The sequence below is a fragment of the Hibiscus syriacus genome, unplaced genomic scaffold (assembly GCF_006381635.1).
Source record: "Hibiscus syriacus cultivar Baekdansim isolate YM2019G1 unplaced genomic scaffold, ASM638163v2 tig00110503_pilon, whole genome shotgun sequence".
Taxonomy (NCBI): domain Eukaryota; kingdom Viridiplantae; phylum Streptophyta; class Magnoliopsida; order Malvales; family Malvaceae; genus Hibiscus; species Hibiscus syriacus.
The window spans coordinates 315,375-327,617 of record NW_024062764.1 but is presented as its reverse complement, the minus strand read 5'-3'; the positions used below and the strand labels follow the sequence as shown (position 1 = coordinate 327,617).

Genomic DNA, 12,243 nt, shown 5'->3' with positions numbered 1-12,243 from the left:
TATGGTAAAGGTAGGGAGGTTTCTCCTCACACACTCACTGTATTTCATAACATAAACCCTATACCCGGGTTGTCCTTTTTAAGTGGGGGTGAAAGCGACCCCTTCATAGGATATGTTTCCTATTGCAGGCCTAGTGAATAGCTTTCGGGGTTCACACCTTATGTTCTCATGAGATATGTTTCTCCGTGTGAGCATAAAGGGGTGCATCCTCTCGAATTTAACTTAATCCATATGAACCTATGATGGGTTTAAAATCAAGGGTCTGGTAAGCCCAAGGGGGCATCTGCAAGGGTAATTCGAGTACCTTTAACCTTAGAGACAAAACCATGCATATAATGAACCATAAAAATCTACCCGGATTGAAACCATGCCTATAGGGGATTCCTAAATAAGTATACACAAAGGAGAAACCGACCTTTATCCTTTACTTCATTTTTTTACAAGTAAAAAGCATACGAACTAAGAATTATGCGATTAGGATTTATTGCCAAATAAAGCATAAGGTAGAAATCATGTTTGGGTAGGTTCATTATCTTTTACTATGACAAGGTAAAACTTTTATTGGATAGACTTTATTGCTTTTATTTATTGTTTACTAACTTGTTTCCGTTTATGTTTTTTATTCCTCATCATGTTGCATCACATTAGAATACTATAAGAGGCATTGATCCATGAATATTCCATAAGAATTAGAAGAGGTTTCAATGATGGAGTTGGAATCTAAAAAATCTAGTTTCTTATTCATAAGCAAGGGTGTGGTAAGAAATAACGCAGCAGAAATTTGGGGATAATTTGCTTTCGGATTTTGTGTCAAAGCTAACAGATAAGACTCATCTCAGATGCCAACAGAATGATTTGCAAGAGCTTATAAGAGTATGGGATAATTGGGCTTTTGAGACTAGAGAATGTTTCAAACAAGTCTATGGTGATGTCTCATTCTTGCTCTATGTGAATATAGATGAACCAATGCTTCGTGCCATGAATCAATTTTGGAATCATGGGTACCGCTGCTTCACCTTCAATGGAGTGACATGGTTCCTACTGTTGAGGAGTATATGACATTATTAAACATTAAGAATGTCACCGGTGATCATATTTACTGTAAGCCTGCCAAAGCCCCGTCATTTAGAGCTAGGCTGGTGAAACTCTTCGGAGTGGAAGACAAATGGATAAAAGATCACCTTAAAAACAAGGGCAAAATGTTTACTATAGTATTGGCCACTAAACTTGTAATCTGATCCCCAAAATTTCATTTTGGATGCAATTTTGTACCTATTTTTTAAAATTATTTTTATTATATGTCACAAATTAATTTTTACTATTGCCATGTTGATGTATTAACTGATGTATTTGCTTAATTATGTGGATTTATTTAAGCATGATTAATTCATTAATTATTAACTAACAAGTATGTATAATTAATTTCATCTTTAACCATAACCTTTTTTTAAATTCGTAGATGTTTAATGTAATTTCTTTGCATGACATTCTTTGTTATTTCGCGAGTATGATAGCCTCATCCACATCACTTCGTTTTTTACATAATAAATTAAAAGGTAATACACGTTTAATTTAAATTATCAAAATAGATCATTCTAATCCACCTGGTTAGCTCTATTTGATCATTTAAAGTGAATGTGTACCCTCTAATGGAATAAATGAAAAATGATAACCTTTTAAAATTAATCAGAAGGTAGAAAAAGAAATTGTTCTCATAGTTAAACCTATCAAAAATAGACATCTCGACCCTATTCGGAGGTTTAGTTTCGGTATTTATAAATACCCGAACATTCTGCATCTACCTTAAAGGCTTGGGAATCTTCACTAATAAGACTTTGTTTGTTGCATAACTTTAGTTAAATAAATGTGATGGCTATAATACTTCTCGTTTTCTTTCTAAGTATGGGAAATTACCATTCTACCTTATATTAGGTGGTAATTTTCTCCTTGGTACAATAAAGTGTTAACAATTTAATTTTAAGACTCTTTGAGGGAAAATGATGAATCATAGTCTTTAGTTGGAAAAGACTAAACGTTATTTTTGATAAATTTTAAAACTAAATTTTATTAAAATAACAGTATTTTTGGTGATCCAATCACACCCTTAAACAAAGATTGGTGGCAACTCTCTCAAACCATGTTTTTGTATTTTTTTAAGGAAAATCCAATTTTAATCGAAACGAACCCTCTTAAAATTAACCCCTCGATCTTTCGGGGCATTGCAACAATGGTACTTGGGTGTAAGAATGGAGAAGAAAGAGTGGAGAAAGGAAGAAGAAGAAGAAATGAAGAAAAATTAAGGGAAGAATATGAAATGAGAGATATAAAAGCTTTCATCCTTTAAAATGGGGTAAGTATGGTTTTGGTTTTTTCTCATCTTCTTACCATTCAAAAATATTCTTTTGATGGCTAATTGAACCCAATTCCAACATAATTAAGCACAACGACTAAAATTATGAAATTCAAGGGATCCATCCACATGCATTTCGGGTAAACTCGAAACTATTAGTCTAGAATTTGGGGTGTTACAATAATAAATATTGCTACAACTTACAAGGTGTGTTTGGAGGTGAAAAAAATTCATGTCCTTTCCATAAAATCCAAACTTGAACTCAGTGACCTTAGTGGTTAAGAGACTTTTTGTTATCTTTTGAGGTCTCACGTTCAAACACCGCGTATATTAGAGGTATGAGCGTTCATTGTCAGACGGTTGAAAGTTATTTTTGAACATATACTACTTTATATTACATTTACCCCAAATTTATATAAAGAAAAACCAAAGGGTAAATCAGGAATAGAAGTATAACGACAAAGGATGGAATTGTGAGAATGCACAAGATTTGTGATGAATTAGTGAAGCTAAAGGGTCTTGCCTCCCTAAATGGTAAAATTTCATATCTAAACCCTTACAAGTTTCAAGCTTTAAAACTAAGGCAATGATAAAATTACCTTTTTGACCTTCAAAATAGTAGATTTCAGGTTAGTCCTATTAAATGATGATATAACTACGAACTAAAACAATAATGAAATTATATTTTGATGTTTTTATAATTTAATTTTGGTCCTTTAAAAAAAATAACTCTTAATCACAGAGTAATTATAAGAGAAGATAATTATCGTACACCCTCTCCCAACCATTTAAAATTACAATTCATTGTGTATATTTTATGCACAAAGTGCAATTGCATACAATTTAGTAGGATACATTGATAAATAAAAATGAATAATAAAAGATTTGTAAGTCATAAGGGTTAATACATACATAATTACTTCAATTCTCACTATACACATGTAATATATTACCTATTACACACTGCTATTTGTTCAACTCATCCTAGGCACAAATTGGGCCCCCTGGTTGAATTTTCTCTGCAACAAGCATGCACCAGTAGTCTAACTTAGTCCTCAAATTCACTATCGAACGGCTTCGATAATGAGCAGAGTCGATCGCAACCTGTTGTCCACAACAACATGATCAATGGACCAAGGAACTCAAATTCTGAGGATCAAATGCATTTCAAGTACAACAATATGGAATCAGTTAGATCTGTACAACAAAGTTACTTGAAATGAATAACCTTGTTTATTAAGTTCCTTCCCGTCCTTCTTTGGGCCAATCTATGGAAGTTGAATTTGTTCATTCAAACCAAAGACTAAGCTTACCTCGATTGACATAAGCCGAATTGCCGGAGGGCACTAATCTGTAGGGTTTATCTCCACGCAGGGAATAGGGGCTATCATGGGCCAATATTTTCCTTTCTCCCTTGAGCATTTGTCTTCTAGACGTGAGCAGTTCCTAATGCAAAGTCTTCCAAGTGTTGCAGGCGACCCTTCTAAGTACCGAAGCTTAGGACAGTTGATGCTCTTCAAGCAAAACAGATTTCGAAGCTCTTTGGACAGGAATTCTAGATTATGGAGTTTCGTGATGTATATCGAAACTAGAGTCGTTGGAAATAGACAATCTTCATCTGGAAAGGAAACCATCTCCTCTCCACCAGCAATCCTCAAGTCTTCAAGTGAAGTTAACGTATGCAAGTTCCAATTCGATACCGGTTCCTTGAGGTCTTTACAATCCCAGATCTCGAGCAACAATAGATTAGGAGGCAAACCCCTTCTAAGAAAACACATACTTGGACAGTTGCAAACCGTGAAATATTGAAGATAAGTGAGATTTTGCATCTGATTAGGTAGAGACTTGAGGCTAACACAACTGATGATGTCCAGAGATCTCAGGTTTGGGAGGGACAAACCAGTCTCTGGGAAGTATTTCAGATCCCAACAACTGCTTAATTTCAGTTCCGTCAAACATGAGAGATTGTTTAGAGAATCTGGCAAGTTTATTAGAGTAGAACTATTCCAGATATCAAAGTATTCGAGTGATGCATTATCAGGCAGCATCTCATCTGAAAATGGCTCCAGCTCCAAGCAATCCAATATCTTGAGCATTTTAAGGTTAGTCGGTAATCTACCTTGTGGAAAGCGAGCAAGAGACTGAAAGCCGATGATCTCCAAATGCTCGAGATGAGATGCAATTGTGTCGTTACCGACCTGAATCAGTCCCTCGGGTAGCGAACTTAGGCGAACCCTAAACTCTCCCTCTTGGAAAGCATGTGAGTAAAGGGCATGCTTCGATTCCAAGTCAAGAAAACAGCCAGTAAGTTCACCATGCCTCATTATACAACAAGGCAGGTCCTTAAGCAGTGGAAAATCTCTGAGCCAGAGACGTGTAAGAGTCGACCACAAACATGTCTCGGGAAAGGATACAAGTTTCGGGCATGATTCAATACACAAACGCTCAAGAGACACTAGGCGGTGCAGCTCTTCCTTTCCTGTCAGTGAGAAAGATATGTAAGAGAACAAACATTAATTTTTTCCTGAACAATAGAACTAACATTCTAAAATTCGGTACCTTTGTGCCACAATGATGTCAACCCGGTGCATTGGGAAAGGATAAGATGGTTAAGTGCTCCTGGAAACTGTTCAAACCCATCGGCCAGACATGTAAGGTCCGACAAACTCTTGATTCTCAGTGTAGTTCGAGACGTAAGGTCGACCATGCTCCTTGGAATCATCTTATTGCAATCTTCAATATTATGGTCAAGAAGATATGGGAGGCTCATTACTGAATAAGCCACACGGGGGTACCTTCTGATTGCAAGTTTCACCTGAGAAGGCAAGTATGCGGGTAATTTCCGATGCAACTTTGGACAGTTACCAATCATAAGCTCACGGAGACTCGGGAATTCCTGTCTTCTTTATCAGTTTTGTTAGGATAGTCCCAATCCTCCAAGTTCAACATGTTTTTGAACTGAAGAACTTCCAAAACATTGAAAGGTTTTAAAGAAGGTAAGCCATATCCAAAAAACTCAACATCCAATCTTTTGACTCCATTCGTTCTTTCGATCGAACACTTCTTGAATGAGAGTAGTCTCCCAAGTGCAGGAAGGAACGTAACGTTTCTACAGTTGGAGAGGCTTATATCCACAATTTTAGTCGACAAGGAACCTCCTAACCAAGATGGAAACTTTGTGCCAGGATAAAATGCAACTCGAAGTCTTTCAAGGTTTTGATGACGTTGTAGCATGTTGAAAACATGTATTCCATCGTCACCGTTTCCAAGATCAAGCGATCCATGACTCCATTGCAAATCTAACCTCTTAAGGCCCTGCTTATCCACTAGCATCTTGAGTATCAACCGCATTTTCCAGTCGAAGAATGGAAAGGTCCTTTGGCAAATGTGACAAGCCCTTCAATTCTTTGATGACAGACCGGCTACCCCTTCGCACAATGAAGTTGGACAAAATCTGTAGCTTTTTCAGGTTGCCAATCTGCATTGGAATCTCTGTTAAACTATCAGTATCGGTAAGATCAAGAACATGAAGAAGAAACAGATTCTCAATCGATTGAGGCAACTTGGTAAGGTTGTTGCACCAATGCAGTATCAATGTCTGTAGGTTGAGAAGAGATCCCACGGAATTAGGCAACGATTTAATTATGATGTGAGATAAATTCAGGTACCGTAAGTGTATCAAACCGCCTATATGATGTGGTAGCTCATCGATGCAGTAACCACTCAGACACAACGCTCTCAAGCAGACTAACCTCGGCAACAACTTTTGTAAGACATTATTGCTTAAATAGGATTCTGCTGCCCATGGCAAGTTATGAACTGGTAATGCCACCAGTGTTCTTCATCTTTCCATTTGATGCAATATTTCAAATCTCTTTGAAGTGTCGTATTGGCGACGAACGAATGAAAAATGCCGAATCTGTTAGACTTTATCATTTAATTTGTCTTCGTGAAATTAAAAACTGAAGCATATTTTTCTGGCAACAAATTAAGCAAGGACATTTATGAGGTCATGTATCAAGTATTGCGTTTTGTTACCGGTTGACTGCTGGAAAAAGGACCTCGACGATAAATCACGAAAATATTCAACTCCTATGTCCTCCATCTGCTTCTTTCCTTTCGTGGGGTGCAAGAAACCTTCTGCCATCCACAACAGAATCGACTCTTCCTTGTCGAATTCATAATCCTTTGGGAATATAGCACAATAAGAAAAACAACGCTTGAGATGGAAAGGAAGGTAATGGCAACTCAATCTCAGAGCAGGAAGGATGCCACTTTTTTCTTCGGGTAAATCCCAAATCTTGCTCTTCATTACGTCTTCCCACTCATCAGGCTTCCCTTTAGCACGAAGGAGTCCTCCGAGGATCTTAGCTGCCAATGGCAAGCCTTTGCACTTCTTTACTATTTCCTCACCGATTGTTTTAAGGTGCGGATGACCTCCGAAATCCGAAGCCCCAAGAGCATGCCGAGCGAACAGGGAGAGACAATCATCGTGAGTTCCCTCAGATGATAAGTCCCACAAGTAGCCATCATCGATACAACATGTTTGTTTCGAGCTGCACCAGAATTTTACTTCCGGCTGCCCCTTGAATGAAAGGCCTACATAGAAGCTCCCATTGTTCATAGATCTCATTCCACACATCATCTAAAACAATAAAGAATTTCTTCCCACACAGCTTCTCCTTCAGTCTTACTTGGAGTAACAGCCTGAAGCATGGTCTTCGTCAGCCGGACAACATCAAATTCCTCGGAGACACAAACCCAGACTTTCAAATGGAAAAAGCTCTTGACTTCGTCAGCAAGGACACGACAAAGACCGGTGAACTCCAGCTTCCTGTTTTGTTTTTTCTCCTAGAGTTTAATGTTAGAATTGTTTAATCGATGATGTTTCATAGCCCATACCTTAAGATACCAAACCATTCTTGGTTCAATGCTGACTCTCCTTTTGCCATTATTCCTCTCCCCTCTGTTAAGGAAGATGAAAAAGGAATCTGTTAAGGAAGATGAAAAAGGAAGGAAAGGGATAAATTCATCTCCATAGTGACTGTTAAAATATTCCAACAAGAGTCGTGACAAGTTGCCGTTTTCTTCTATATTATATATTCTTTTCTGTAATATATATTATGCTTGTCTATAATAAAGAATCTTTTTGTTTTAGTCTGCTATTTAATAATTATTAGTTAGAAATTTAACTTAAGAATTAATTATAATAGTTGAATAAATTATAGCACTTCACTAATTAGGTGTCTAAACAATTTTTTAAATGATCAATGTGTTTAACGTTACAAATAATATCATTTTAAGGTGTTTGGATCATCAACGGCGATAATTTTTTCCTTTTAAGTGACGCATGTTACATTATGATAATTTAAAAAAATTATTTAAAATTAAAAAATTAAAATTATATATTTGAAAAACATAGAAATTTTGAAATAACCCTAAAACTTTGAATAATATTCATTTTAACCCCTAAACTCACACCGACTGTCGCCCTTTGCCGTCGACAAAACTCCATCCGAGGTCACATCCCCTATAGCCCAAAACCCCTATGAAATCTTGATTGATCGAAGGTCGATCGAAGACAAATCGATGTTTTATATCTCGCGAACCTTAGGATGAAAATGGTTATCCCACGCGATTTCGACAGCCAATCGACGACGTAAGACTAGGAGGATGGCAGGGACTACGTCGGTGATGATGGTTGAGGCCAGAAAGGCTGGCGGCAGCGGGTTAGGGTTAGGATTAGGATTGGGGGATTTTGGAGATTTTTTTTTAATTTAAGAGAAATTATCAGATTATGACATATGTCACTTAATGAAAGAAATTAATATCGTTTGCGACCCTGACACCTAAAGTGATAACGTTTGTAACGCTAAGCATCGGATCATTCAAAAAATAATTTAGGTACCTATTTGTGAAAAAGCGCTATAGTTTAAGTAGTTATTTTATATTTAAGACTTGATTTAATTAGATAAAATTTGATTTTTAAATTAAGTTTAAATATTAAAAATATGGGTAAAATACACAAATAGTCCCCAAGATGTTATTTTGTTGAGTCTTCTTGCTATTAAAACTTACAAAATGATCACTCAACTATAGCCATTGCTTGTTGAGTCTCTCAAATTTTAACAGTTATAAAATTGTTACTTGACTATTCATATGTTCTGAATTTATCCTTTTCCAGTAAAACAAGTATCGACAATCTGGGTTTAACGTTAACCTGCTAACTGAGATATGATAAAATATGCTCTCATAATCTCAAACGAATGTCATATTTTAGCAGTAGGTTAATATCCAACTCAAACGACTGATAATTTTTTTAACAGTAAAAGACGAGTTCAGAACTTAATGAATAATAGGGTGACCAATTTGTAACTTTTAAAAGTCGAGGGATTTACCAAAGCAACATCCTATAGTTCAAAGACCATTTTGTAACTTTTAGTAGTTTGGGAACTCAACAAAGTATTTATCTTATAGTCAAGGGATCATTTATATACTTTGCCCTAAAGTTATTATATTTATTAAATTATGATATTTGAATTAGAAAAACTTGTTAAATTTATTTTTTATTTAAGATATATCGTTGATATTTTAATTTTTAAATTTTATGAAATTGAAATTTAAATCACCGTGTTTAATGATAATGTGATAAATTTTAAATATTATTTTTAGGATAAAAATATAAAATATAAATTTTATAGTTATTTAAAATATTTTTCTATTATTACCTCTCCTTACCCCATTATATATGGAAACAAGGGATAATTATTTTTATAGTTATTTAAAATATTTTTCTATTATTAAATTTATTTTGAACGTGTAAATGACTTGTTACATTATTAAAGAAAACAAAACACACGTACATAGGTGTCCTTCAACAGAAGCATAAAAAACCACAAAAGTAAAGCTGCACAACCACGTCTACTTCCCAAAGCAATGTAAATGCAAAAAAAAAAAAAAAAAAAAAAAGCAAAAGCAAAAGCAAATTGGAAACTAGTCTATAAACATCTGGTCATTCGACTCCCTTTCAAGAATCAGATGAAAACAACCAGCAAGGAAAGGGAAGAATATAGATAGAGCATGCAATCAGACGCGGGAAACCACAACGAATTAACTATGGAGGCTCGAGCCACCGTCTCTCCTTCGTCGTTTGTGTTGCAACGGTCATTCGGGTGATTCCGGGTTTATGTCCCGACTTGAAATATGTGATTAAGTCACCACTGATCATTTTCGAATTAGGTAGACCGGACATATTAAACTTATCGTTTTATCGGATCTACATCTTACCAGAGAATTATCGGATTCGAGAATCATTTACAAACGAGAAAGGATAAACACCCCCATTGTCCTTTCAGTACCAACTCAATTATTTGATTGTCTTAATTACGAAAATTATAATTTAAATAAAAATTAGATAATCAATCCAACTTACTTATCTTTAAAAGTTTACCAACACAAAATTAAATAAATTATGCGATTTAAAAAATAAATATACTCCGCAAACATATAAAAAGATCACGGGTACCAATATAAAAAAAACTACAATAAATAAATGAAATTAATATTAGAAACATATATGAATGTACGAAAAATGCAAGATACATGCAATAAATATGAAAAAAGAATTATACATGTTTAAAGAAAAATAAATAAAAAATTATTTTTTAGAAAAAGATGACACATTAAATGTTGAATTAAGAAAAGTAAAACTAATCAAATTAATGTGAGAAATAAATAAATCATAACAAACATAAAAAAGTAAGATAAAAATTGATTAAGAGAATATAAATGGATTGATTGAAGTAAATAAATAAAAAACTAATAATAAATGAATCAAGCAAAAATGGAAATAAATTAAAAACATAAAAAAGAAAAATGGCAGAATGAGAGTAAATTAAAGAATGCAAAAGGGGAAAATGGTTAAAATGGATTAGTATAAAATTAAGAATTTAAATTAAAGTAAAATGAAATTATGAAGAGATGATCAAAATGAATTTTAAAAAAATGATGGTTGTAATTATATCATACCCATATAAAAATATGTGTATATTTGTATATAAGAAAATAACATCCAATATTATTTAATCACATCAATTAGCATATTATTTTCCGTTGATATGAGATCACACTAAATATGACAAGATTCATATGGGATATTCTAGGTTGTGATAGCATTTTCTTTTTCATCATGGTCAGTGTGAACAGGCTCTTTTGCATTCGAATAAGTTTAGAGCCAAGACAAAAATTGGCTATTAATATTGCCCCTCTTTGCTCATTGGCATGTAACGAGAATAAAGCAAAGATAAAAAATGACCAATTTTTGTCCGATATATGTAGCTTCACTACTTGGTGTTATCATTTCTTTTGACCTTTGATTGATATGCTCTTCCACATTTTTTTTGGTATCTTCAAGAATGAGTGGTCCTTTTGGAGTATATACCGAGGGTTCTTAACATCTTCTACATCTTCAAATAGTTGGTTTTGAAAATTTTCATTTGGTTCATCTTGGTCCCAAAGTAGTTGAATCTGTAAAAGTCAACATAATCATGGGTTAACGTACCTATGAATTTTTATAAAGATGATTGGTTTCTCTGTTTGAGGAGGTGAAGTTGAGAACTCCTTCTTTGTGGGTTAAGTCAAGGTTGAATGTTCTCTGAGCCAAATATCTTTCATTGTGAAGTTGAAATCTGACTTTAGGAGATTTGACTGGAATATGACTCTTCGCGGTTGAGTTAAGCCAAATTGTTGTCAATTCTGAATTGGATTTCGAACACAATATCTCTTTCGTGAAGTTGAAATTGACTTTGAAAATATACAAAATTGTACACATGTGTGTAATGTTATGAACAAGGATCCCTTAAACATGCCTAAAATGTATAAAATTAGCTCCTCGTCATGTCAAGAAAATGTCTTGAGTGAGACAGACTTTTTCAAGAGAAAACATCTCAAGTGAGATGAAATTTCATTTTGAAAGAAACTATATTAAGTGAGACAAAAATTTTCAAGAGAAATATCTCGAGCAAGATGAAAAATTGTTTCGGGATAAATCGTCTCGAGTGAGACAAAAGTTTTTAAGGGAAAATATCTTTAGAGAGATGAAATTGTTTCGAGTGAAACTGTCTCGAGTGAAATGAAAATTTTCAAGGGAAATATCTCCAGCGAGATGAAATTTTGTTTTGAGAGAAACTGTCTCAAATAAGACGAAAATTTTCTAGAGATATATCTCGAGCGAGACAAAATTTTGTTTCGAGAGAAACCGTATGAAGTGATACAAAAGTTTTCAAGGGAAAATATCTCAAGAGAGATGAATTTTTGTTTCGAGTGAGACAAAAATTTTCAAGGGAAATATCTAAAGCGAGATGAAATTTTGTTTCGAGATAAACTGCCTCGAGTGAGATGAAAATTTTTCAAGGGAAAATATCTCAAGTGAGATACAATTTTGTTTCGAGTGAAACTGTTGGAGTGATGAAAAATTTTCAAGGAAAAATATCTCAAGTGAGATGAATTTTTTTTTGAGTGAAATTGTATCGAGTGAGACAAATTTTCAAGGGAAAACCATCTCAAGTGAGATAAAATTTTTGTTTCAAGGTGATTGTCTCAAGTGAGAGGAATTATTTTTTTATGAAAACTGTAACCCCCTCAGACCGATGCGAATAACCCGATATGATCTGGAGTGTCACATTAGGGCCACCGCAGTGACCCACCGTAAAAATAGAGGAAAATTTAAAACTTCTATTAAAACATGTAAACTCATAAAATCATTTATAAATAAAAAAATAAACTTTACCAATATTTAGAAATAAAACAGTTTTTTAGACTCGTGTATAAAACAAAAGACAACCTACATGCCACCTAATCACATGTACCATACTCTGCAAGAAACGCTAGAAGAA

General features: G+C 34.4%; 2 protein-coding genes across 2 annotated transcripts; both read right to left on the bottom strand.

Annotated features, from left to right (window-relative positions):
- Positions 1–3,696: 3,696 nt before the first annotated feature.
- LOC120129669 (disease resistance protein RPV1-like) lies at positions 3,697–5,407 on the bottom strand. The gene is made up of 2 exons (XM_039147122.1): positions 4,910–5,407; positions 3,697–4,829 (listed from the first exon to the last, which is right to left on the bottom strand). The coding sequence occupies exons 1-2, from the start codon at positions 5,220–5,222 to the stop codon at positions 3,697–3,699; spliced, it is 1,446 nt and encodes a 481-aa protein (XP_039003053.1). The 5' UTR covers positions 5,223–5,407.
- Positions 5,408–5,669: 262 nt separating this feature from the next.
- Positions 5,670–7,302, bottom strand: LOC120129667 (putative disease resistance RPP13-like protein 1). Its single transcript, XM_039147121.1, has 4 exons — positions 7,253–7,302; positions 7,045–7,184; positions 6,389–6,949; positions 5,670–6,169 (listed from the first exon to the last, which is right to left on the bottom strand). The coding sequence occupies exons 1-4, from the start codon at positions 7,300–7,302 to the stop codon at positions 5,670–5,672; spliced, it is 1,251 nt and encodes a 416-aa protein (XP_039003052.1).
- Positions 7,303–12,243: the final 4,941 nt, after the last annotated feature.

What these genes read in the sequence shown, in the direction of transcription:
- LOC120129669 (XM_039147122.1), bottom strand. Translation starts at nt 5,222, where the DNA reads ATGATTGGTAACTGTCCAAAGTTGCATCGGAAATTACCCGCATACTTG. An exon ending in GACATCATTGTGGCACAAAG is followed by an intron (nt 4,830 to 4,909) that starts GTACCGAATTTT and finishes TCTCACTGACAG; the next exon opens with GAAAGGAAGAGCTGCACCGC.
- LOC120129667 (XM_039147121.1), bottom strand. Translation starts at nt 7,302, where the DNA reads ATGGCAAAAGGAGAGTCAGCATTGAACCAAGAATGGTTTGGTATCTTA. An exon ending in GCTTCAGGCTGTTACTCCAA is followed by an intron (nt 6,950 to 7,044) that starts GTAAGACTGAAG and finishes GCTTCTATGTAG; the next exon opens with GCCTTTCATTCAAGGGGCAG. An exon ending in CTTTTTCCAGCAGTCAACCG is followed by an intron (nt 6,170 to 6,388) that starts GTAACAAAACGC and finishes TGGCATTACCAG; the next exon opens with TTCATAACTTGCCATGGGCA.